This window comes from Pseudopodoces humilis, chromosome 24, assembly GCF_049639895.1.
Source record: "Pseudopodoces humilis isolate 2021_Gansu_Grassland_sample_001 chromosome 24, ASM4963989v1, whole genome shotgun sequence".
In the NCBI taxonomy this organism is placed as follows: domain Eukaryota; kingdom Metazoa; phylum Chordata; class Aves; order Passeriformes; family Paridae; genus Pseudopodoces; species Pseudopodoces humilis.
This window is the reverse complement of record NC_142223.1, coordinates 2,662,824-2,687,860: the sequence shown is the minus strand read 5'-3', so window position 1 is coordinate 2,687,860 and position 25,037 is coordinate 2,662,824. Positions and strand designations below refer to the sequence as shown.

Sequence of the window (25,037 nt, the reverse complement as noted above, 5' to 3'; positions counted from 1 at the left end):
ATCCCAGAAGAAGGGCTCTACCCTGACTCTCGGGCAGAGAAGCTGGAGACAGACAACTAAAAGGCAGATTAATTTATTTTTTTTTCCCCAAAGGACAATCACGCTATGAATTTATTGCTTGTGAAACACACTAGTCTGGCAAAATAGTGTCTGATAAACAGAGCAGGTATCTCACAGGCACAGGCAGAAAAGGTTTCTGCCCCTTCCCCTTCTAACCACAGGTCTAGTCTAGACATATTTTTACACCTACTGGTTTACCACAATCTCTCAGCACTTTCCAGTCACCCATTTTTATCAGCCTTGACCCCACTGGAGAAGTTTCTGCAATGGAGTGTTTTGGTTTTCAATCTCAAATAATAGAAACACTGAGTAATTATTTCCTCTAAGAGACAGAGAACAGCTCTTCCCATCTAATGTGAATGGGCCATCAAAGAAAATTATTAAAACAATCTCTGACAAAAGGAATGAGGCCACCAAAGACCACTGGGACCTCTGGGTTGTTATCCAGAGATTGATCTGTCTTTTCACTACCGTAACACGGTATAGAACAGAGACAATTCTGCAGTGAAGCCCTCCTGATTGATGCAGCTGTTCCCAGCCTTCCCTTTCTTAAATTTAATCTACATACTGACATGGCCTGAATTTGTGTGGGTATGTCTGTTGCTCTTAGCTGGAGAAACAGAAGGTAGGGTCTTTTATCTCTTCAGTCTAATCCCAGAGGTAAAGCATCATCAGAAGACCTTCCTTTAGCTAACCAGAAGCACCTATGTTGCCACTGCTGTTGCTTTGAACTTTGTTGATTTGCTTGCAAAGACAGCAAAGAGGTAAGGAATCAGATGATCTTCAGGCTCTTCCAACTCAGTTTCATTTGGTGTGACACTTAACTGTTATGACTCCTGGAGTCAGCTCCCTGATTGGTTTATATTTGGAATAGTGTCCAGGAATTATTGTCTAACACCCAGTACCATAAAAATGCTGTGGATGAAAACAGGTTTCCAGCTTGTGACTTGCCTCCAAAAAGCTGGATTTCCAGCCCAAAAAAGCATTTTTTTAAAGCAAATCAATCACTGATGAATCTTCAAGTAAATGGCACTTTCAAGAAACAGTGGATGTAGAGCAGAATCAAAAATGAAGGCACAAAATCTCCTTGGGACTTCTACAGCAATATTCCTAGATATTACCTGCAGTATCAGAGAGGGAGATCTTCCAGTAGTGGAGTCTTAGAATATTAGTTAAAAATCACGTTAAAAATCATATAAAAATCAAATCCAAATATTTGAACAATGCCTTAGGAACTCTCAGCAGCATTCCCTGTTTCCACTCAAAGTCAGCAGTGAGCAGGGCCAGGGAAAGGTCCTTCCTGGGAAGCAGAACTCTAGGGGTCAAGAAAGGACACTGCGATGTAGCGGGTTCCTTTGGTGGTTGGAAGACCTTCATGGTAGTGGGTCAGGCGTCCTGGATGCATGAGGGTCCAGCCTTTCCGTGGAGCTCGAATGGAGCAGTTGTAGCGCAGGAACCGGCAGCCTCCTCCCTGGTGGGAACACAAGAGACTCATCAGCTTGGAAAAAGCACCTCAGGGAAGGGATCCCTGCCTTCTGACAACGCTTCTGAAAATGTGACAAGGTGCCTGGGGAACCTCCTGTGTTCTCATGCATTCAGGAATCTCTTTCCTAGCCTAAGCCAATTGTAATCCTTAGTGTAAGGAGCCTGATATGAACCAGGGAAGGGTTTTCAGCTGCTCCAGGTGCTGTGCTGCACTCCTGACCCCCTGGCAGACACTCACCTCATAGTCAATGCCAACTCTGTTCAAGGCAATGTTGATGGTGAAGGTGGAGGCGTCGTGGTGGGGCATTAGGGACGGCTGCTCATCAGGTTTATAGCGAACCACAAAGGCCAGTTCAAACTGGGTCTGAGAGAGAAGAACAATGTGCACTCTGTTAGAGGGCTATGGTGGTCTGTGGCTCCTGAGCTGCAGGGGCAGGCTGTAACACTGAAATTGCATCCCACTGCTAAAGGAGAAAGGCAACAATGAGGCAGAAGAATGTCATTGAGGAATTGTGTGTTTCCTAATGCACATACTTATGTCACACTGCAGGGTCAGCTCCTCTGTAATAAATATTGAAATAGTGTGTGTATTGCTGGAGTATTCTGGCAGTCTTATCACAAAGCTGCAGCTGGAGGAGGTGCTGAGCTGACCACAAGTTTTGCTGTTAAGGTGGACATACCTTGGTGTAGTATCCTGGGTACAGTTTCTCTGTGATGGGTGCAATATAGTCCAGAAGAAACTTATACCATTCTCTTTCAAAGCCAATTTGGTTCATGTGTATGTCAATAGTAGGGACATTCTCATATCCTCCTTGTATTCTGCTGTCCTGAAATAGATTCAACAGAAATACTCATAAGGATGTGAACCTTGGAGTTCAGGAATCAAAAGTACTTGTTCCTGGTAACTACAAATAAATATTATGTTTGTTTATCAGAATTTGAAGGATGGAAAGCTCATTTCAAAACATAATTAAACCCTAAGGGAAATAATGTTACCATCAAAGAGGCTGAACACTGGAACTTCAGAGGACACAAAAAAGAACTCGGGGAAAAATCAGTTAATCAGGAGCAAAATTCAAGTATTGTCTCTACTTTTCTGCTTTAATTCAGGATCTAATGCCTTCCCACGGGAGGCACTGCTATCACTAGATATGCACAGAAAATGGTGTGGCCCAGAACTCAAAAGAGCTCTTGCTTTTACTTACCGTGTTGTCACCTGTGGACCACTGGCCATAATGTTCCATTTCTTCCACCAGCTCATCACAGGCAGTGTCAGTGAATATGGGGAACCAGTAAACATCTGGGCAGGGCTGCAGATAGCAGACAGGTGAGAACAGCAGAAACAAGGACAGGTGCTTGAGGCAAAAGTAAGGCTAAACTGAGTATAGACCGAGTAAGGTGAAGGAAACTAAAATAGTGAGGATAGAAATTTGTCTTCTGATTTATGTGCCTTACTTCTACTTAAGAGAGCTGGAGATGTACTTCTAGGAGAATGATTTAGTTCTAAAAGTACTTTCAAGGTCATGTTTCTCTAAAAGTACTTTCAAGGTCATGTTTCCTGTGCTCAATTGCTTATTTCTCAGAATTACAATAATGATGATAAACTAAAGCTCATCTCCTGTTCTGATGGATAAGAGTGATGTTTTCTTACCATTTCTACCAATTTCCCTTTCAGAGCTGCTGTGTAGTTTTCATGGATGTACTTTTCTCTCCAGTCCTGCAATTAGAAGATAAGCAAACCAGTAATTTCTGTGGGACCCCTGCTTAAAGAGGTAATAAAAGGCCAGGCACTCATGCAAGCACTATTTCACAGGCTTTGAAGATCCATATGTTAAGAATCCCAAAAATATGTTCTCTTTAAATTGTGTGCCTGTGCTCCTCATCCCACCTGAAAGACATCATTATTACAAAGCCTGGACTTCCCATAGTGGTGAAGCTAATATATCAAGTCTTTCCACATTGCTGGGCCTTCTGAGTATGCAGGTTATCTCACCTCAGGATTGCTGAATATTTGCCAGAGGTCATTGTGGAGGTGACTTGTCTGGTAATTCTCCAGGGAGAGTATGTGTCCAAATTGATGCTGATTTGTCAGGTACATAAAGACTCCCTGCAGGACAAAGAGAAATAATAAAGGCCTTATATTTCTGAGAGCCACCATGAAACCAAGCACTGGACAGTTCTCCAAGCTGTTCATTTACTCATTCTTTCTCCTGTGGGCTTTCAGTTTTATTTCCACCCTGGATATGAGCAACTCTGAAAGGTTACAGGCAGAGACAGTGATTCTGTGTCATGTCAGCCAGGGCTGGAAGCAGAGAAGAGAAAGAGCTGTGAAATTAGGGTCTTCCCTCTTACCCTGTCAAATCCCATTTAGAGCAGTCCTGAAAAGGCCCAAGAACAAAAATGTTATCCACATTTAGTGGTCCATGGCTAGACATGGTTTCACAGCCAGACAGAAACCCCATGCTGTTCCAAAGTCTACACTGTACTGACTAGTACCAGTTCCTGCCATGGCAGAGCTGAATGCCTTAAACTACTTAATCCTGTACCCTTCACCCTGGCACACAGCTCTCCCCTGGCAGCCTCTCCTTGACTGACCTGATTCCGAACGTTGTGGCAGAAAGCCATGTCAGCATCCAGCTTGCCACTGTGGAACAGATCTCCCTGCTCAAGCTCCGAGCGCAGGGCCTTGCCTTTAACCATGTAAACACTGCTGATGTAGGGAACGTTCCAAAGTCCACTGAAACACAGAGGAAGAGAAGTGAGACTTGAAATAGCACCAAGATAGATACTGCTGGACTTGACAGGATGACAGGCAGCACTGCAGCATCAGCCAGGCTTGCCTAAATGAGCCAGCTCAGAACAGTAGGGACAAACCATACCAAAAGAGATTGGCATTCCAGAAAAAATCACTTATATTGCCCACAGCTTTTAAGCTGCACAAATGCTAGTCCACTGTGAAAGCAATTAATTGCTACTGTGTGTTTTTGCTAGGGACATAATTAATGGTTTGAATCTCTTCCCAGAGAGATCAACATATTTTTTCCAGTGATTTAAAGAAACTGAACCAGCCAAAAGTGCATAAGCTGATTTCCAGTGTTTATTGCACACACAATGGCCTATAAAAAAGTGTCCCTCAAGTGTATGAATGAATCAACAGTTCTATTTTGTGAATCTTCCATTCAAGGATCACCTGGTATTTCCTAAAGATTTATCTGACAGAAATTAAACAGCACTTTACAGGATTTTAAGCATCACACTAACTATAATCCCCAGGTGGGAAAACATGACATGAGTAAGATGAGATGATTTCAGCAGTCAGCACTCTCAAACCCTTACTGTGATCATAAGAAAATCCGCCCCAAGTACATTATTGTCTCTGCTCAGGGAAGAACATAAAGCAGCTTCCAAATGGGAGCAGAGACTCCTTTTCCTGTCCTATACACAAAGCCACTTGTGCTCTCTGGTTCTTTGATATTAGTTTGATGATTGCAAGCTTTACATTGGAGGGATTACATCAATGAACAACTCTCTTTGCATACTCACACTCTCTGCCTTTGAACAATATCCACATAATCTTCTGAGCGGGCGTAGTACCCATCAGGGCTCAGTGCTCCCCAGAAATTGGACCACAGCTTCTCATGACGGCTTACCAGGGGGGCAATCACCATCCTGGAAGCAGGAAAGTAAAAGGAATTGCAGGGCAGGATGTTACCACAGGAAGAAAATGAAAATATTTACAAATCACAGCACTGTAAGAGCTATTTCCTCCCTCACAGAGTTGCTGTTTTGTTAACTCTGTTGGAATGAAATACCACATAAGAAAGGGTAAATATGGTCCCAATCTCCTCTCTAACTGCACCCTGCACCAGGGTCTGTTAGAATCCAGTTTGTTCCAGTGACTATAAAAAACAAAGCTAAGGATGATTTACACCCCCTGCCTAAAATCCAGTGATTCCAACTACAGTGGGGGAAAAAAAATAAAAATCCACATAAGAGGTGTTTGGCTAACATCCCATCTCTGGCACAGCTCTCCTGGTTCCCTACACATCTCAGGGATGTGCACTGAATTCCTCATGTGAGATGACCAGTAAGCATTGCTCAGACTAAAGAACTCACTTGTTCTGTTCAATCAGGATCCTCAGGGTCTCTGTGTTCTTCAGAACTACCTCAGCATCCAAGCTGAAGTAATAGTCACAGTCAGGATCCTTCCTGCACAAATCCCTACAGCCAGAGAAAAGGAAAGTCACATCCTAAACCAGAGGAAGACAAAGGACAGAGCACCAAGAATTCCTTCACCTTGTACTCTAAAGGTGGTCTGGGTGTTCAGACAAGTTTGGTTTAATGTAACAACCCAGAGGGACAGCGTGGTACAAGCAGATCAGATTCAGTGTCCAATAGCAAACACTGAGACACAGCCAAAATCACATTTAGCAAACTGTTTCCTCAGCTCAAACTGAAGAGTTCCCATTTACAGCTGGCCCAAATCCACACTTGAGCTCAAACCTCCTGATCACATACAGGAAGATACTCTCCCATTAATTCTTAGCTTTGCTACAACACTCCTCCCCTTCAGAGATATAGGTACATATCCTTTGTGCTCTGTGGCTGGGTATGTAGATGAGGGTGGGAGATACAGGGCTATCCTGTCAGAACAAAGTAGTGAGAACTTCGTTTCTGAAACTACAAAGTGAGCTGGTATGGAAGCTGATTTTCCCAATATATAAGGGAATCAGAGTTAATGCTAGAAAAACTGAAAGGGTGACTGAGAAAAGAAGAGCAATCACTTGACAGGGATGCTCAGGAAAAACAGATGTCTTAGTTTGGACATCTCAGCTATCTCTGCTGGCTATCATGTATGGGCTCTTCACTTACATGCCCAAGTTACGTGCCTCAGCATTCTCCACCTCATCATCTGGTCCAATCAATTTGACAGCGAGATATTCTTTGCCATGCTCTTCTACAAAAGAGTCCACGTCCATCAAGTGATGTTCCTCCTATTCCAAAAGTAAGGAAAAACAGGTAAGATGGGCTCATCCAGGCCACTCAGCCTCCTGTTCTTGAAAATGAGTAGCCAGGCACAGCTCTAAAGACCACTTCCACATGTTTGCAGCTGGGTGGCTGTCACTGCAGATAAGTACTGTGATTACACAGCTTGGAAGTCTAGCCCAAGGTTGCAAAAGTGCCTAGAGTAGAGGATGAGGTGACCATTTTCCCCACATTTCCTAAGACTATCCCAAGCCAGTTTCACTTACATGGTTGTGAATGAAGAGCTGGATTCGTTGCTTTGGGTAATGAAGGTTACGAAGCCGCAAGAAAAACTGGGAGAGGAACGGGGTGGGCTGCTCAATGAAAATGCCTATCAGAATCATTGGCAATGCCTCATCCTACATTCAGGGACAAGAGGAGACAAGTGGTGAGTCATGTTTCACATCAGACACATAACAATTTTAAGACTTGGTTTGGGAGCTTTGAATAGACGCAACAGCCTTACCTTAAACCCTGAGAGGCTTCTCAGACCTTCATCACACACCGTGCAGCCAGTCTCAAATGTCCATACTTGAGGAATGTAGTTTCCCAGGTAGTTCAGCTGCAGCTGCAAAAGGCAATTTGCCAGATTATGCACTACAGGGCAGGGGAGATCTTTGTGTGCACCCCCACTGTGGGATCATATTTCAGTTTTGTTTACATTCTCAGTGAACTAAAGAATCTGAAAAGCATGACAGCCTGAGGGTCCAACTACATGTGGGTCTTGGAACCAGATCCATCTTGCTGCTATGGGCCTGGGCTGCTTATTGTCTCTCAAATGTGAATGCACACAGGGAAAGTCTTATGTGGAGGCAGAAACCTGATCCATCGAGCCCAAAAGCTCACTTTGCAACAAAAACAGACCAAATCTTTCTCTCAGGACAGTCCACTTACCTTGGTGGGTCCATTTCCATGGATCACCACAGGCAGAGTGTCATATAACAAGTTTCTTGCTCTCACTCGGGAGTTTTCAAACTTCATAACTATCTCATCTGGAAATGACATTGTATCTTGTTAAGGCTTTTATTGATAATTAGAATCACAATGCCTTTTATACAGCAAAAATGCTGGAAGATGAAAGTGTGGACAATGGATAACCGTGCACAAGTAGTTTAAGAGCTACAGACCAAATCTTTAAAGGAGAAAAAAACATTCAGAATGATCCTGTGAAGTAACAGGAGGATGGCTGGGAAGCTGGACAATGACTGGGAACTGGCAGAAGCCATACTGAAAGATTCTTTCAAAACTGGCATTGACTGTGCAGTGAGGAACAGCTACTGATGACAGGGACAGCTACTGATGGGAGGACTCGCCCTTCTCACCTAAGTATTCTATGCACCTGATGTCTCTCTTTGTCAGCCCATTACAAAAGTCCATCCTCCTGGCAGAGACCATCCAGGATGTTGCCTCAACACAACCATACAAAATCCTTTGGAAAAAAGACTATCACAGATACAAGCTGCAGTCTATCATGGATATAATGTGCACAGGAGCCAAAAACTACACTGCCATTATCACTTTTTACTTGACCAGAATAAAGATGGAATGGAGCAAGACTGAAAACATTAGGTAGCATTGACAGGAGAGTAAGTGAATCTCTCTTGCCAGGACTAGCAAAATCAATCAGCAGGTCAGGTCAGAAGCTTGGTACAATCAGTGAGTGTTCACAGACATATCTGGCCGCTTCTCACCTCCCATGGCATTCCAGCATGGATCTGAAGCGGAAAGACAGGCAAGCCCTAGGCAGGGCTGTGTGTAATTACTTGCACTGGAAGTCCCTCCCAGCTTCAATCCCCAAGGCTAACGCAATCCGACATGCCTGGAGATCAAAGTGGCAAGGAGGTGTGAGATGAAAAACCTGACCTGCATTCCCTGAAGTGGAGAAGGAATTGCAATGAGAACATAGTTGGTCACAGGGGAATTACAAACAAATCCCAGAACTCTGGCAGAGACTCTTAGTGAAGCTTTTTCTGTGAGGACAGCCATTTCTGAAATACAATCCCTTTGGCCATAACTTTATTTCTGGTGTCAACACACAAGTTGCATTCCAAGGAGAAATAAGCTTCCTTCTTTCATCTCACCTAATGCTCCATTTAGGTTTTGGAAGATTCGGCTTCTATGATCTAGACTGATGTTGATACTTTCCTTGAAAAGAATTAGATAAATAACCTTAATTAGAACACAAAAGGCATCCATTCTTTACATGCAACAGACCCCATGCTCAGTGAAATATATCCTATTCCTATAGTCATTTGCAAATTCTCCAAACTCTGAAGCCTAAAACATAATAATCATCATTTTCATTCAAATCTGGGACAATTCACCATTTTCTAGAACAAATTAAATATATTCTATTAGGCAAAACTGCAAACCCCCTCTCTCCCCCTTTTAAAGCTGCTATGGGTGTGTCAATAAATCTGCATCATACGAATGAAGTAGACTTACACACAGTCATATAAACCCCACAAGACATATAACACACAGGAATGCCAGACAGCAAAACCATCTGCTGTGAGAAGTGTCCTGCCTTCTATCCACAGGGCAAGTGTGACCCCAAGCACTGCCCCAGGTACCAGTGTCAAACCAGAGTACAGTAAGGTGCAAGATCAGCTTGTGCAATCTTTGTTTTTATCCCCTGCAGCAAGTCACACTCTGACTGAGTGGGACTAAAATGCAGCTCTGACTTAACAGAATTCTGTGTCCCTGCAGGCATCTATTAAGACTGACTACTGGAAAGGGCAGCAGGGTGCTAACATCGGCTGTCTGAATGCCAGGTCAGAGGAATTACTCAGCCCTTGCATGGCACAGGGCCAGAATTGCAGATGAGAACTTTAAAGGGACTGTTCATGTTAAAGTGTCACAGGCTATGCTCAGATTTGGGGAACTAAAAATGTCCAGCTGTTCTAAATTTTCTACCAGCCTTGCTGGTATAAAATTGCAAGTCTCTAATTAGTCTGATAGCAGTTCCTTATTTCAAATGTTCCCTCTTGATTTGTACATTACTGTTACAGTTTGAGTTCTCCATGCATTTGGCCTGTCCCCAGGGACAGACTGGCCTCTGTAATGCACAACTGGGCAAGGACAGCAGAACCAGAATGACCTGTGGACTGGATGATCTGGCCAGTGCTGGAATCAAAATGCTGCTTCCAGGGTCCATTCCAGGCTTCTGTAGGATGTTACATGGCATTTTCCTAAAATGCACTTCAGTGGATATCTCTAAGTCAGCACTGCACTCTGCAGTTTCACATCCCCTGGGAGGAGGCTGGTTAGTTCCTCCACATTTAATGGCTTTAAACACCAGCACCTACAGATACTGGTATGAGCCTCCAGGAAGACTTGTTTTCAGACACTTCTCTTCCCATTCACATTTTATGCTTAAATATAAAAACTGCTAATAATAGAAAATGGCTAGAATGCAAATTTTCAGAAACCCTGAATCTAGATACACCTACTCTTTTTTCTGGATCCAAGAAGATATTTGTATAGAAGAGCTGGTCACTGTCATCATCCTGTCCTTTCCACTCCTCCACAAGCTTCTTCAGGTTTGGAGCATAACCTATGAAACCTGTGGGAATAAGTATGAGGCAGTTTTTCAACCCAGATGACCAAAAAATGGAAGTACTCCTGTATACATGTACTTTCACTTCTCTCAGATGAAATCTCACTACACCCTGTGCTGCTGCAGAGCAGCTTTCAGTTTGCTTTTCCATTTCTCCCATAGGTGATACAGGAGGAGAAAGCTGACAGCAAGCTCTGTGTCTCACCTCCAGAACCCAGGAAGCGTTTTCCATCTCGCACCTGAGGATACTTGGCTTCCAACTTTCTGTCAGGGTAGATGTAATTCTCTGCTGAGAAAACCACCTTGCTCTTGGCTTGTTTGAACTTCTTCAGCAGTTCTGCGGGGCCTGAAGCAAAGAGTACATCATAGCTGGAGAAAGAGACAGACAAAAAGGACAAAAGGAATGGAGTCAGAAAAACATGTCAATGATAAAAGTTTTTAGAAACAGCCAATTCTTTGGGAATCCCTTTCCTTTAGTTCTGTTTAACAGTATTACATTTTTTTGTAATGCAACTAATTAAAATGTAGTCTTACGCTGGGTATATGAAAAGACACTGACACTCCAACTCATCTTTTTCTCTCATCACCTCTCTGGCAGACTAATTCTTGGCTCTCAGGATGTGCTGCAGCCCACTTCACCTTATAAAACAAATAACTCTGGTAAGAAAGGCCTGCCTAGTTCTATAGGAAGTGTCTGCTCATTCTCTGCAAATAGAGGCAGCCAAATTCCACCGTGGCAGAATTGGGTACAATGCTATCAACTTCATGTAGGAATTGGCATCAGCCTGTTCTGGTCAGACTTTCCCAACTGCCACGGATGCAGCTCTGAGCGATTCCCAGGAAACTACAGAACATTCAGAGGAAAAAACCCAGAGATCTGGACACACTTTCCAAAAGCAATTGATTTCACAGTTCTCAGTGAGAACTTGTCCAAACAGCTGTAAGATTCAGTTCATGGCAAATTCTTTTCAACCATTACCTTTCTACAAAAAGGATGATCAAGTCCTCCTGATCCTCATACCGCTTCAGAGCTGACTTCAGGAGACGGACCTTCTGCCCACCTCCAGCTGGCTGCTGGTCATCTCCACCCTGCCACTCCTCATCCAGCCCCAGCACCTGCACAGCGACAGGCACAGGGTCACCTCAGCAGAGCACTTTCCCAGCAAGGCTCACAGGAAAGAGCCAGAACCCACAAACTTACTGGTCCTGATAACTCCCAGTGCAAATCATGGCAAAAATAACAGCCCCAGGACAAATGGACTAGGCAGGCTTTGATTCAGCCTCTGGGCTTGACAGTCAGTGTCACAACATAGCACAGTGACAAAGCACTCCCAGCCACAGGGACAGAAGCATGCTCATGTGTGTCTTGGCAGTGCAATGGGAAAGGGCCATGAGGCTCCCTTGAGCAGGAGTTATGGATCTCATCCCAAGCCAACACTCAGGATACTGCAGAAATGACCCACTCATGGTACTTTTCCACTTGAGGAGGTGTGTGTCCTCTCTTGAGCTTTTATTTAATCCCAAGTCTTATCCATTCCACAATTTGAAATTCCCTTTGACCAAGCACCATGGAAGCTGCTAGACATCACCTGGACTTTATAGTTGAAGAATTGGGCTGATCTTCTGAACCTTTGGAATCCTTCAGTCTGCTTGGTGGCAACAGTCAGAACCAGCAGTTTTTCTGCAAACAGGGGAAAGCACAAGAGATACTCAGCTTGTGTTGTTTCCACAACCTGCTGTACCACACTTAACTTGATTGTGGGTATAAAATGAGAGATACAATTTTATTGCTTGAGTTCAGAGTTAAAAAAAAGAAAATAAAATGTATTAAGTGGTTTTTTTTGCCTTGCTAGTGAAAGCTACAATTCTCTTCTCTCACACAGAATACAAAAGAAATTAAACTTGAAGATAAAAAATAGAACTACTACAAAATGCCCATTTGGAAGTAATTAATTTAATGCAGTTTTGACTTTCTGTTCCCCACAGAGCTGCTTTTTGTCACTCAGCTTTGACTGAATGTAGGGAAAACCAAAATTAGACTAAATGTTATTATTCCCTCTCCATGGCTGCTTCAATTTTCTATAGCATTCCTGAGGCATTTTCCAGTTTTTCATACATATTCAATGTAAATTTAATTGTGCTATAATTTTCATTTACATTTTTCTCACAAAATTGCTTTTAATTTTCAATCTCTTAAAAATGATAAAATTAAACCCTGAAGCCCTATTTCAAAAGTTTCTCTGTAGTACCCTGGAATATGATTTTTATGTGGAAATTCTGGTTTCCTCATTGCAATGATGAAATTTTATACTTCACCTTAACAGTTTTGCTGAAGTAGGAATTTGTATAGGCTCTGGCAATAGTGCTTAAATGCAAATCTTGGCCATCCGATTTAAACATCAGAAAATACCAGGAAAAACTGAAAGCACATTTTCTTGGCCTCAGCAGGCATTTTTGGGAACAAGGATTTTTTTCAATGGATGTACCAGATGTATCTCCCTCATGTACCCAAACTGATATTCTGTCTGGTCTTAGAGAAGAAGGATCTAGAAGCTGGAGTTTTAGATGGACCAGACAAAGGCAGCAAAAGTAAAAAATAAGTATAAGATTCCAAGTTAGGAAGAAAGAAGATATTCCCAAAGAAATTCCTTAAATCCTTTACCTGCATCAGAATAAAAAAAAGAGAAGAGAGATTGAGATCAACAGATCAGGTCTAATTGTATTTATTAGACATGCAAAAAGTGATAAATTAAAGAATATGAATCCCATATAGATGCAGTTTTTAAGGGCAGATTTTTAGACATATGAAGTGCGTTCCTGCACCTCCAGCACACTCCAGTGCCTTGTGTCCAGCCCAGTCATAGGGAGCAAACAAATGAGTAAAATTTGTATGTCCTCAGGCAATATCTTAAAACCATTAAAGTTTCTAGCTCTGTGATAGCACACAGAGAGCCACAGCAGCTTTATGAGAGCTCTGAACTCATGGATTCTGAGAAGGTGAGGCTCACACTACCAGTGAAGGGGACAAATATGGCTTTGCCAGAGAGGAATGTAGACAACCCTCTAATTCTAGTACATGAGAGGAAAAACCATATAATAATGATGAAAGAAGGAAAGAAGGAAAGAAGGAAAGAAGGAAAGAAGGAAAGAAGGAAAGAAGGAAAGAAGGAAAGAAGGAAAGAAGGAAAGAAGGAAAGAAGGAAAGAAGGAAAGAAGGAAAGAAGGAAAGAAGGAAAGAAGGAAAGAAGGAAAGAAGGAAAGAAGGAAAGAAGGAAAGAAGGAAAGAAGGAAAGAAGGAAAGAAGGAAAGAAGGAAAGAAGGAAAGAAGGAAAGAAGGAAAGAAGGAAAGAAGGAAAGAAGGAAAGAAGGAAAGAAGGAAAGGATCCTTACTGCTATGCAATTATTTCAGCCCAAAATCTCAGGCATCTCACATTAAATAAATCACTAATTCATTTTCATGCTGCCACCCTAAGAAAGCCACACACTGTTTATGACTTGACTGCCAAAAGTTTGCTGGACAGGATGAAAGCTAAAGGCTCATGCAGAACAGGAAGCAGTGTCCTATTTCTGAGACAGAAAAAGTTCTCCCCATGCAGTTTGTGAACTCAGAGGAGCACGAAAAACCAGCACAAAGACCACTCTCATCCCCAGCAGAATTCCAAGTTACAGATTCCCTGTCAGGTAGCACACTGAGAGACACTAAGCTCAGTTTCTGTTCTAAGAACTCTCTGCAGTAGCGAGAGCTTTCCATCCCAAGAGACATTCCTTCAGCCCAGCACTGGAAGTTTGTGCTATGTTGCCTCCACTCCTTCTGCTTTAACCCTTTCTTCTCTTTCCCAAAGATTTTGCTAAACACTGATGCAGCTGATAGGTACTTTTGAGGACAGAGCAGTAAACCCTCTTTTTTTCAGCATCACATGCAAGCTTTTCAAAACATCCTAAACAGATTGATGCTTCCCTGTTTCCCATTTTGCAGTCAATTTCCATATGCAGAAATGCAGCCTGTTCTGCTAAGCTGGGCCTCCTGGGCCCAAAGGCTCCCTGGGCCACACTGACAATTAGGAATTGTACAGATTCATTTAATCATGGCATGGCTGCAAAATACAAACACAGGGTGGTTAACAAAGCAAGCACTGCACTCAGAACCAGGGGAGCTGGCCTGGATTGCTGGTTCTGCTATGCAACCACGAGCCAATCCTGCTATCCCTGTTTTTCCAACTGTAGAATGATAAAAGAGAACATTTAGCACTTTTGTGAAAGCTTTAGAGCTTTATACATGAAAAGGGTTCTGGAGCAGGAACCCAGATACCAAGAACACAATGAAATGATTCAGTAAACTTCTGAGTTTTTATAAAGAATAAAAATCAGAGACCAGATGAGTTCAGTAACAAAAAAATTAAAGTTATTTACTTCTGCCCTAAGTCTACAGGGAAAGCACAGCTGCAGCTGCATTTTAGGACAAGGAATGAATTTATCCCTAGGCTATAATTTGGGAAATCTTACTGTGCCACTTCCTGTTAAGATAGTGTCTAAGAAAATAACATTAATATGGGGATCAAATAGAAAAGAAACAGTACACAATTTAACAGTGGATAATATAATCTCTGTATTACATTTACAGAAGATTTTTTTTAATTCTATCAACTACAAATAACTATGCTGAGAGCTTTTGCAGAGATCTGAAAGAACATGCAAGAGAGAAGACAGGTATCTTTACTGTCACATTACTCTGGGGAAGCTGAGGCACAGGAAAGATGAGGCATTTTCTCTTTGGGCAATGCCAAAAGTGATGGGTTCAAAAAACAGTTAATTCCAAATCCCTCTTCCTAACCAATTTACCTCATTCTCTTTCCCAGCCCTCAGTTTTATCTCTCTAGCACACTCTAAAACCTTAAGAGTGTCGGAAAAAAACTTAGAATTTTGGAAGATTTGGGATGTGCAAGGAAGGCAGGATAGCACAGAGATTCTTTGTTTTAATTATGCCAAAGAACTACAGCCAAAGAACTCCCAACACCCCCATAGATACACACTAACTGTATTAAGTAATGCACATACATAATAAAGGTAGTTATAGCAGAATCACACTCTGAAGGGAAATATTCTACATAATAAGATTAAATCTCCTCCTAATTACCACTTCTCTAATGAAGGCAGAGATAATTATCCAAACTTCTTGGCACAGTGACAGTGTGTGAACCACTTTTTGTCAGTGCTGCTGACATTCTGTAGCTGCCCTAATCCCCCGCTGTTCTACCAACTACTCTAGAGCTTCTGCCAACTGTTTATGGGGGAAGCAGACTGATGCTATTTTAGGAGCATCCCTGATCTTGAGCCACAGCGTGGCCAGTCTGGGATCAAACGCTCTCCCGTTACCTGAGTCTTGAACCGCTTAAGTTCAAAACCAGGGAGGGGCTGACCCAGGTGGGATGCAACCCACTGGACCGAGACTCCCTCGATGGGATGAAATGATGTTGTCTCACGGAACTCCGAGCCGCCGCCCAGGGGCTTAACACGACACTAAGGCTCGGGTCTGGCAATGTTGGGAGCGAGAGCAGGACTCGGAGGCCAGCAGCGGTACCCACGGCGGCTGTGCCCGCCCAGCAGCCGCTCCCCCCCGTACCCCGAGCAGCCCCCGCTTACCTTCCTGCTCCGAGGCACGGCCACCCCGCGCCCCGAGCAGCGCCAGCACCGCGCAGAGCAGCAGCACGGCCGGAGGCACCATGGAGCCGATTTCCCCGCTCCGGGAGCTGACCCCGAGCGCGGGCGATGCCTGCGGGACGGAGCCCTGCCACGCACCAGCCCCGCCCGGCCGACACGGGCGGAGGAAGCGGGAGGAGCCGGCTCCTCCTCCCGGCAGCCCCCGAGAGGCGGGCGGGCAGCCGGGACGGGGCTGCGGGACGGGGCAGGACCAGCTGGGACCGCGTGGGAAGCGAGGGAACGGCGAGACGAGGAGCTCGAGGGGTTGATCCCGGAGCTGCAGCGGCTCTGCCTGGGGCTCGGGCTCCAGCGGGACTTGCCTGGGACACCGGGCAGTGAATGCCCAGGGAGCATGGAGCAAACGCCGGTGTAGGAGGAGAGAAGTCACTCTCTGACCAGCTTCAGCTACTGGTGGGCTGCAGCTGGCTGACACTTATGGGATATTTATATCCCATGGATTATAATGTTATGCACAGCTCTAGAAACTGGAAGCCTTATTAAATACCTTCTTCATACCTTCTTCCTGCCTGTCACCTCCTACATTTCCTTGGTGAACACAAAATCTGCAGTGTTTTTGTTTCCTGCATTAGCTGGTTTTCTCTGGCCATATACACATCTTTAAGTCTTACATTAATCTCTGTGGCCTTGTGATGGGTTTTTTTGCTGTAGCCCTGATCACTTACCCAGGCATCTTTTTCATTCTGCCTATGAGAATAAGCAAAATAATCCTGTCTTAGAAAATTACACTTCTTAAAATTAACAGCTGCTTTATGGTCACTTCTACGCTGCAGTGAATGTAAGGTTTAGATAGATGTAGGGGAACCATTTTGAGCCTGCAGGACACCAGCTACCACTGACACAGACCCTGTGTGAGGCTGTCAGTAAATCATCCCTCTAAATGAACAGAAACCACAGATATAACAGGATTTGTGTTTAAAAAAAACAACAAAAACAAAACAAAACAAAAACCACAAGAAGGCATGAGGAGAAAAAAATCAAGCACATTAGAAGGATCACACTGTAGCTAGCTGATATTCTCCATAATCCATAACAGCATCATCTCAGAGAATTTCCATTACTATTTATTTGTTCAATGAGAATATTCTTGAGTGTGTTCAAAGCACTTTTCCTTGCCTCCCTTCTCCCCAGTGCAGGAATTCCCTCATAATTACCAGGCAAACAGAACAGTCCTCATGCTCAAGTGATGAGCATTCCAGGCAACAACCCAAGCAAATACTAGTTCTCTTTAAGATGGTGATTTCAGAAAACTTCCTTTTGCAAAGCTGCCAGTTCCCCTAAATAAAAAAAAAAAAAAAAAGAGAACACACTTTCACTTTAGATTTCTTCAGTACTTTGCAGGCCCAGACAAAGCCCGTGATAAATCCATGCCTGTTTCAACAGTTAAAGGCAGGAGCCACAGCAAAGGTGTTCAGTCCTCCACCTTCAGACCTCAGACTGAAAGCTGTGACTCAACATGGATTTTTAAATTTGCGAGTTTCTCATTTTAATGAAGTTAAATCTCTCCAGTCTAAAACGAAAGCGGTTTTACACGCTCAAAATCATGAATGCCTCATTGTTTATGCTACTGTACCCAGGCTGTCTCTGTTTGACAGCTTTGTATTCTGCAGCTATGCCAACACAGCAAGCACATTTTTCCCCTGTTTGTGTGTTTGCACTGCTCTGTGTGCCTGTCTTTTTAAACAGAGCCAGCTGCCGGTGCAGATGTTCCAGTGAGTACGTGCAACACGTGCTCCAGGCAGAGCAGCAACTTCCTAAAAACTGGGAGGGTCGGAGCTGTGCTCTTACAGCAGCCTCAAAGCTGAGACACCACCAGCCGCATTGAAACCTGCAAGGAATGGGGTCTCACCCATCCTTTTGGGATGCCTCACCCCCAAACAAACAGCTCATTTGCTGGAATGAATTAAGAACGTGTCTCCTCTGTTTCCCTTCATTGAGCTGGTTCATTGCCCAGTCGAGAATTTCACATTTCACTTTATCTCACAGTGTTTCTGCCTGACTTGCTTGAAACTGTGTTTCTCGTTCTTTCCAGCACTGCTCTGGATACAAAGCCTTCCTGTGCGCATCTAAGACACTTGAGAAAGTTTGTTCCTCTATTTACACACAGTGGGATCCAGGTTGATAAAAAGAACTTCCTTTCCCGCATAGTTGCGGTAAGCCAGTAAACTTCCACGGGAATTACTGAACAGCGCTCCAGGCCTTTTCGATCGGTGCAGTGACAGGAGACACAGAACCTCGGCCCTGGGCTGGAGCTGCTCGATACAGCAGAGGGAGGGCCCGGAGCCAGGGAAGCCGGGGGGTCCCGGAGCTGAGGAGGCTCGGAGCCGAAAGGGGTACGGGAGGGTCCCGGAGCCGGCGGGGCCCCGAGCAGGGAGGGGACCTGGAGCCGGGGGGGTTGGAAACCGGGGGGGTTGGAAGCCGGGGGGGGTTGGAAGTCGGGGCAGTGGAAGCCGGGTCAGGTGAACCCGGGGCAGTTGGAAGTCGGAGCAGTTGAAGCCGGGGGTCCCGGCGGTTCCGGGGGATCCAAGCGGGCCGCGCCTCCCGGCCAAGCCCCCTCAGGGGCGGGGAGCGCGGCTGTCGCAAAGCGCTGCAAAGCGCCGCCAATCGCGGCGGAGCTGCCGCAGGGCGCGGCGGCGATGGCGGGTTAGGGCTGGTGCGGGGCCGGGGCCGGGAAGGGCCGGGCCGGGCCGGGGCTCCCCCGCCACCGCCCTGGTGGCTGCAGCAGCGGCGGAAGGGGCTGCCGGGGCTGCTGTCCAGCAGCGGGGCGCGGCGCCTGCTGCTGCTGCTGGTGCTGTTGCTCGTCGCTTACTGGTACCTGGGCGCGGCGCGGGCGCGGGGCGCGGGGCGCGGGGCCGAGCCCCGGGGGCCCGCCCCCCTCCTGCGTTCGGGCGCCGGCGGGCGCCTGCCGGGCCCAGCCCCAGCGCGGCGATGCGCTGCCGCTGCCTGAGGAGGCGGCCGGGGCCGGCGGGCCCCCGGGGCTGGCGGTGGCGGGCAATGGTTTCCTGCTGCTGGACGTGTCCGCCGGGCGGGTCTGGGTGCGGCCCGCGGGGCCCGGCGGGGGCCCGGCGCTCGCCACCGAGTACCCGGCGCTGGTGCGGCTGAGGGCCCTGGGCGGGCGCGGCGAGGCGCGGGCGGCGCTGGCGGCGCTGCGGGACGGGGCCGTGAGGAGGGTGCGGTGCGTCCAGACCGGGCCCGGCGCCGGGGACTGCGTGACGGTGCGGGAGGAGGTGGTGGCCCACCGGAGCCGGCCGCACCTCTACCTGCAGCGCATCCGTATCGCCAACCCCACCGAGCGGGTGGCCGCCTTCGAGGCCTCGGCCCCCGCCGCCGCCTCCGCGCTGGGCGGGCGCTTCGCCACCAGCCTGGAGAAGGTGGAGGAGCGGCAGTTCCTGCTCTCCTCCGGCCGCCTGCTGCTGGCCGGCGGCCCCAAGGTGGTGCTGGTGGTGGTGGCTGCCAAGAAACTCGTGAGCCGGGTGCAGGTCGCGCCCAAGTCGCACTTTGACGAGACCGTGCTGTCTGTGGTGTACACCTCGGAGCCCATCGAGGCCTCCAGGCTGGAGGAGACCTTCAGCAAGCTGAGGGAGGCAGCCAAGAAAGAGATGCTGGAGGTGATGCAGATGGGGGTGGACGATCTTTTCCAGGAGCACCAGCAGACCTGGTCTGACTTGTTCATTTCAGGTAAGGAAAGTGATGCTCAGCTTCCATGGGGTTGCTTTAGAGAGTGGCTGAAAGCTCAGTGTGCTGGTTGCTGTGAGGTCACCGGAGGCTCTGGTCTTCTTGATGGGTTTTGGGACAGTAAAACAGTGTTCCTGATTTGGAGCCCAGCCTGTCTTACAAATTGGAGTACCCCTGACTATGTATAGGAAGCGATAGAAGAACATTTATAATCATTATTCTGTGTGTGCTGCTTTTTGTGTCTTCAGGAACTTCACTGACTTGCCCTGCATGTCAGTTGGAAATAAAGTTGACCTTTAGTGATAGCATAAAAAATAGATTTTGCATGGAAGCTAAGGACTGTTCTACAAAGATGCTTTTTCTTAAGATTTTAATGTCTTACATAAAAAAGTAGCTGACTAAATAATGTAGAACTCACAACTGTATAAAAAGATTGTGATCTTTTGACAGATCATTCTTGCAGAGTCATGATGGCAGGCCTGTAAGGCATCTGTATATTAAATTAGCTTTGTCATTAGTGGGTGCTTGCCTTTCAAACTCCCAAGTAGCAGAGAGAGTATCTTCTTAGACAAGCACAAGGAAACATTTCACTTTGGTGTTTTATGGACAAACGTTTCTTAGATGTTATAAAGAACACCTGCATATTGAACATATGTTTGATCTTCTTTTCCTGCTAGTTAATTTCTGACTATTGGCTGTTTTCTTTTGCTACAGGGATTGAAATGAGAAAGATCACAGATGCACATACTCCATCCAGTGAGACTGTCAACATGACCCTCTACTACGTGCTGTCAACTGTGCCAGCCCCCCTGCTAGACCCACTCATCGGGGGTGAGGACAGGGAGAAGATTGAAGCCAGCCTGAACTATGCTGACCACTGCTTCAGCGGCCACGCCACCATGCACGCCGAGAACCTGTGGCCACCAAGGCTGACCAGTGTCACCCAGATCCTGCAGCTCTCAGACCTGTGGAAGCTGACTCTCCAGAAACGGGGATGCAAGGGTCTTGTGACAGCTGGAGTGCATGGTCTGATGCAGGGAATGGTGCTTAGTTTTGGGGGTCTGCAGTTCACAGAAAACCATCTTCAGTTTCAGGCTGACCCTGACGTACTTCATAACAGCTATTCCTTACGTGGGATCCATTACAATAAGGACTTGATCAATTTAGCTGTTCTCCTGGATGCTGAAGGAAAGCCCTTCCTGCATGTGTCTGTGAAGTTCCAGGACAAGCCTGTCAGACTGTACGCGTGTGAGGCAGGCTGTATGAACGAGCCCGTGGAGCTGACCTCGGAGGCACGGGGTCACACCTTCCCTGTCATGGTGACTCAGCCCATCACACCACTGCTTTATATATCAACAGATTTGGTTCACTTGCAGGACCTAAGACACACACTCCACCTAAAAGCTATTCTGGCTCATGAGGAACACATGGCCAAGCAATACCCGGGCTTACCCTTCCTGTTCTGGTTCAGTGTGGCCTCCTTAATTACTTTGTTTCACTTGTTTCTGTTCAAACTCATCTACAACGAATATTGTGGGCCGGGAGCCAAGCCGCTCTTCAGGAGTAAGGTATAAGGCTGCTGCTTTTGGCTGCTGTCCCCTGAGTGTTGTCAGCCTGATGTTGTGTCAGCTGTGCCTGGGCAGGCTCTGTCTTGGACTGTGATGATTTTCAGTCTCTTTTGAAAGAAGCAATCTCTAACCTTGCAAGAAGGAGGATTAGGGCAGGGATTGGAGCAGTAGGGCTCACAATCGTTAGAAAAGATAAACTCATTGTCTGTCCTTAGACATTTGTAAGGCTGCAGGTGGAGGCAAACACAGCTTTCTGTCCTTTTTCCACACATCTGTGTAGGACTTTGCTTGTTTCTAGGCCCGCAGTTGTCATGAGATGATGCTTCTTATTCAGTACCAGCAAGCATGTGAGGGAGCTGCTGTACTTGTCTGTACTGCTGTGTGGAGGTCTGCACACCTACCTGCCTGCTCTGAGTGTCACACAGGAACACCCAAAGGCAGGCTGGTGTTCTGAGGTGAAGGTGCTGATCTGCTGGGACTCATGGTACATGTTCATATTATAGACACTGTGCAGTCCTCCATCAAATCACACCGCCATCATTTTGGGAAGATGCTGAATTGCTGTTTCTCCCAGTCAGACAAAAAACAAAGGTGTATTAAGGAAAGTACTGAGTGCTTTTTACTGTGAGTTGAAGGTTCTGGCTCCAAGCTCTTACGCATCTTACCTGGGTGTAAAGAATTCCCAAGTTGTTTTGAGTTGCTTTGGAAAACGTATTTGCTGTAAAAACTTAGCACAGAATAGACAGTAGATGGTGAGTTCTACTCTTAGTACTGGGACTTTCTGACTGTGTGTTGATACGGAGTGGAAATGCAGGACCAGACTGGATTTGCTGTGTGAGCTAGTTGTGCTGTTCAGAGGCTTCCCTCCTGAGGGCTGAACAGAGTTAAATGTAGGTTTTGTTTTTAAAAAAAGGAGATGATAGTTAAACAGAGCTGTCAGAGGAAAAGTTCTAGCTATAGATTGTACTGTTATTCCAAATTATAAAATCAAATTTGATTTTGGATAGCTAAGGCTGAGCAGGAGGTATTGAACTTGACAGCTGATATGTATGGGGTGTTTAAAGTGAGTTGGAAATTTCCCTGTCATCTCACTGGTTTTGTCATTTTGAGTACTGGAGATCAAGCCTGATCCCAAGCAGGTCTGAATACCTGTGATCCAATAAAAGGTTGAGTGGGAGGTGCTTGTAGCCAAACTAACCTAGGAAGAGGTAGGATAGAAATGTGTGTCAGACAACTGCAGTTAAAGCCTCTGATCAGGATCAGAACCTCAGTGCAAAGGGAGGGAGGGGTTAGGAGGTGATGTCAGTTTTTGTGTAACAGCTGTGCCCTGACACACACCTGAAATGTGTCCTTGGAATTACGTGATTATGTCCTTTCACTGTTGTCTATCCAGTTGCCTTTGTCATCTCCAAGACTTGCCTTCTGCCTTTTACCAAGTGACTTGTTAACCATTGCTGCAGGTGACTGTCCCCGACTCTGCCCGCTGAAGTGCCCAGAGGCTTCAGAGCCACAGCCCAGGGCAGACCTGACACCTCATCCTACTGGGCCCTGCAGGGCAAACAGCTCTGCTCCTCCTCTTTGTTGGACCTACTTCAGATGAAGGTGGTGCAGAACTTGATTCCAGAAATGGGGAGGAAGTGGAAGCCAGCTGAAGCTCAGAATCTGTAGCAGTAAGCAAGATAGATAGTCTTGAAATAACCTGTACCATTAACTGAATGGGAGCATCCCCACGTCCGAGTGAGCTTAGTTCTGCTTTCAGCCTCCACTTGCACAAGACACCTGGAAATTTTGCAGCTGAGAACAAGGACCATTTGAAAGCAACAATCCTTTTGTGCCTTGCTATGACAGGAGTCTGAGACTTGGAAGGTGATTTAACAGTTTATCCCAGAAGCTTGTGTAACAGACATTTCCTTTCCCTGTAAGCTGTTCAGTTCCCTAGGAGTAATCCATTTGGTGAAAATACTTGAAGATGTACTAAGTCCTTCGATATTTTGATCTGGTTCTTTTTTTTTAATTCTACAGAAAAATAAAGGATGATGATTCCCTTCTGAGAGTTAACTAGAAAACTTCAGTGTAACTTCCTTTCTGGTATACAGTTTTTAATTTATTGCTTGGGGGGGAGGGGGAGTATGTTAATTTTTCCTCCACTTCATTAACAGTCAATTGAACTGTAGATATCTAAGTTCTCATAACAGGTTTTTCAGCCTTTATGACTGTAGAGTGAAAAATCAATTTAATGAAATTGTTTTCTGGATATACACTTGGAAATGCTGATCTACAGGTTTCCTGTTCTAAGCCTATTGAGACTTTGTGCATTGATTTGTTTTGGCTATGGGGAAGACATCCCACTTTCTAGTGACTTACAGGTTGTTTGGTTTTAAAATACCAAAGCTGTTGTTTCTAAATAAATATCTTTCAGTCTAATCTGATTGCTGGAGTGTGGTTGGGTTTTTTGTTGGTTATGTCTCTGTTCTCTCCTGCCTTTGCTCCCCACCCAGTTTAGATAAGCAGAGCCTTATGGTACATCTGTGGCCAGTATTGACTGCAAATACAGTGTGGAAAATAATATATAAATGGATATAAGCCAGCTATAAGACAATTTGGAAGGCACAAGAAGTGACAAAACCACACAGGGTAAAGCTCATCTCCATTTCCTTATGAGTATGTATAGCTCAGCATAACCTTATTCTATCTTGAGGAATGCAGGCCAAACTTTACTTTGAAGAGCACAGAAATGATCCCAGGGAACCATCAAGCAGCAGATTTAACATCCATCCAGCAAGTAATAAATTTGGCACAGTTTTTGGTCCCAAGGAAAAACTGGGTCAGGATTTAAATTCAAATTTTCAAAGGGGTCTGGTTTCAGATGAAAAACATCCCTCAGGAAAGCAGATTTCAGTGTCTGTGGCTTTTCTGCAGACAATTCCATTTACTAATTTGTATAGCAGAGTTAATGCCCTTCAAGGGAGTAAAACCAGGGAAGCAACAGATTCCATCATAAGTTGTATACAGGTAAATTGTGTGTTGAAGGAGATATTTACTATTCTGCTTTAACAGAACATACCAGAAGCTCCTTCTCTTTCTGACTGAAGTTCCACGAGGTGCTTAGTGTTTGAAACACCTGGCATGAAGATGATAAGAACTTCCAGGGGCTATTTCCAAGCCACCATGGTATCAGCTGGAGGCTGAGCCATTTGATGTTCCCTGGCAGAATTGCCAGCAGCATGACACCATGGAGCCCAAGGAAGACTGGAAAAGATGGATAAACTACCATCACATAAAGCATGAACAGAACAAAAAACAAAACAGCTTTCAGAGTGTTTTACAGTAAATATATTTGGATTCCTGTGAGCATTTCCTCCATAACAAAAGAACTGTTTCAGAATTCCTCCATGAGGAAGGGGAAAAGGAAAGGTTTCTCTATTTACAGTATGCAAGAGAGCAGAAGGTTGTATTTGTGAAATGCAGAAGTGCTTAACTAAACAAAATTCCAGGTTTACAAGCACACAACAAATGAAGAAAGTTAAAATAGTAACTGACCATCCAAAATTTATACTTTTAGTTGGAATTCAGTGAAAATGATAGTGACATTGAAGTTAAACTGAGCAGCATAACATGTTTAGCTTGTAAATTCAGACACAAAGAAAAGATCCAACAAATTAATGGAAAAAATTTAGAATCTCAATTCTGCACTGTTAATCCTGGTTTCTGCTTTTGTCAGATAATAAATACAAGATGCCAGAACAGTGTTTGGTTGATCCAATTTGCAATTCAAAATGCAGCTTTCTCAAGTGCTATTGTCTGGGTAGGAAAATACATTCTTGAGAAGCAGACAAAACAGCAAAGCATTCTATATTTCTGCTTTCCACATGTGTGCTCCAGGCATCTTTCATCCAAAACAGTACCTACTGCTGAATGGAAGCTCTGGAAATCAGGGATTTTGCTGCTTG

General features: G+C 45.3%; 2 protein-coding genes across 2 annotated transcripts; one reads left to right on the top strand and one right to left on the bottom strand.

Annotated features, from left to right (window-relative positions):
- Window positions 1-57: 57 nt before the first annotated feature.
- Window positions 58-15,955, bottom strand: PLOD1 (procollagen-lysine,2-oxoglutarate 5-dioxygenase 1). The gene is made up of 19 exons (XM_005528306.3): window positions 15,770-15,955; window positions 11,719-11,810; window positions 11,109-11,245; window positions 10,335-10,498; window positions 10,023-10,135; window positions 8,652-8,715; window positions 7,465-7,562; window positions 7,037-7,138; window positions 6,798-6,929; window positions 6,418-6,539; window positions 5,662-5,766; window positions 5,089-5,214; window positions 4,141-4,282; window positions 3,539-3,652; window positions 3,197-3,262; window positions 2,751-2,855; window positions 2,226-2,372; window positions 1,784-1,909; window positions 58-1,531 (listed from the first exon to the last, which is right to left on the bottom strand). Exons 1-19 carry the CDS (start codon window positions 15,849-15,851, stop codon window positions 1,376-1,378), a joined length of 2,193 nt encoding a protein of 730 aa, XP_005528363.2. The 5' UTR covers window positions 15,852-15,955; the 3' UTR covers window positions 58-1,375.
- On the top strand, window positions 15,850-23,516 carry KIAA2013 (KIAA2013 ortholog). Its single transcript, XM_005528305.3, is given in 5 exon segments — window positions 15,850-16,090; window positions 18,373-18,722; window positions 18,724-19,522; window positions 20,234-21,087; window positions 22,548-23,516. Coding segments are annotated over 5 exon segments (2,271 nt in total). The 3' UTR covers window positions 22,575-23,516.
- Window positions 23,517-25,037: the final 1,521 nt, after the last annotated feature.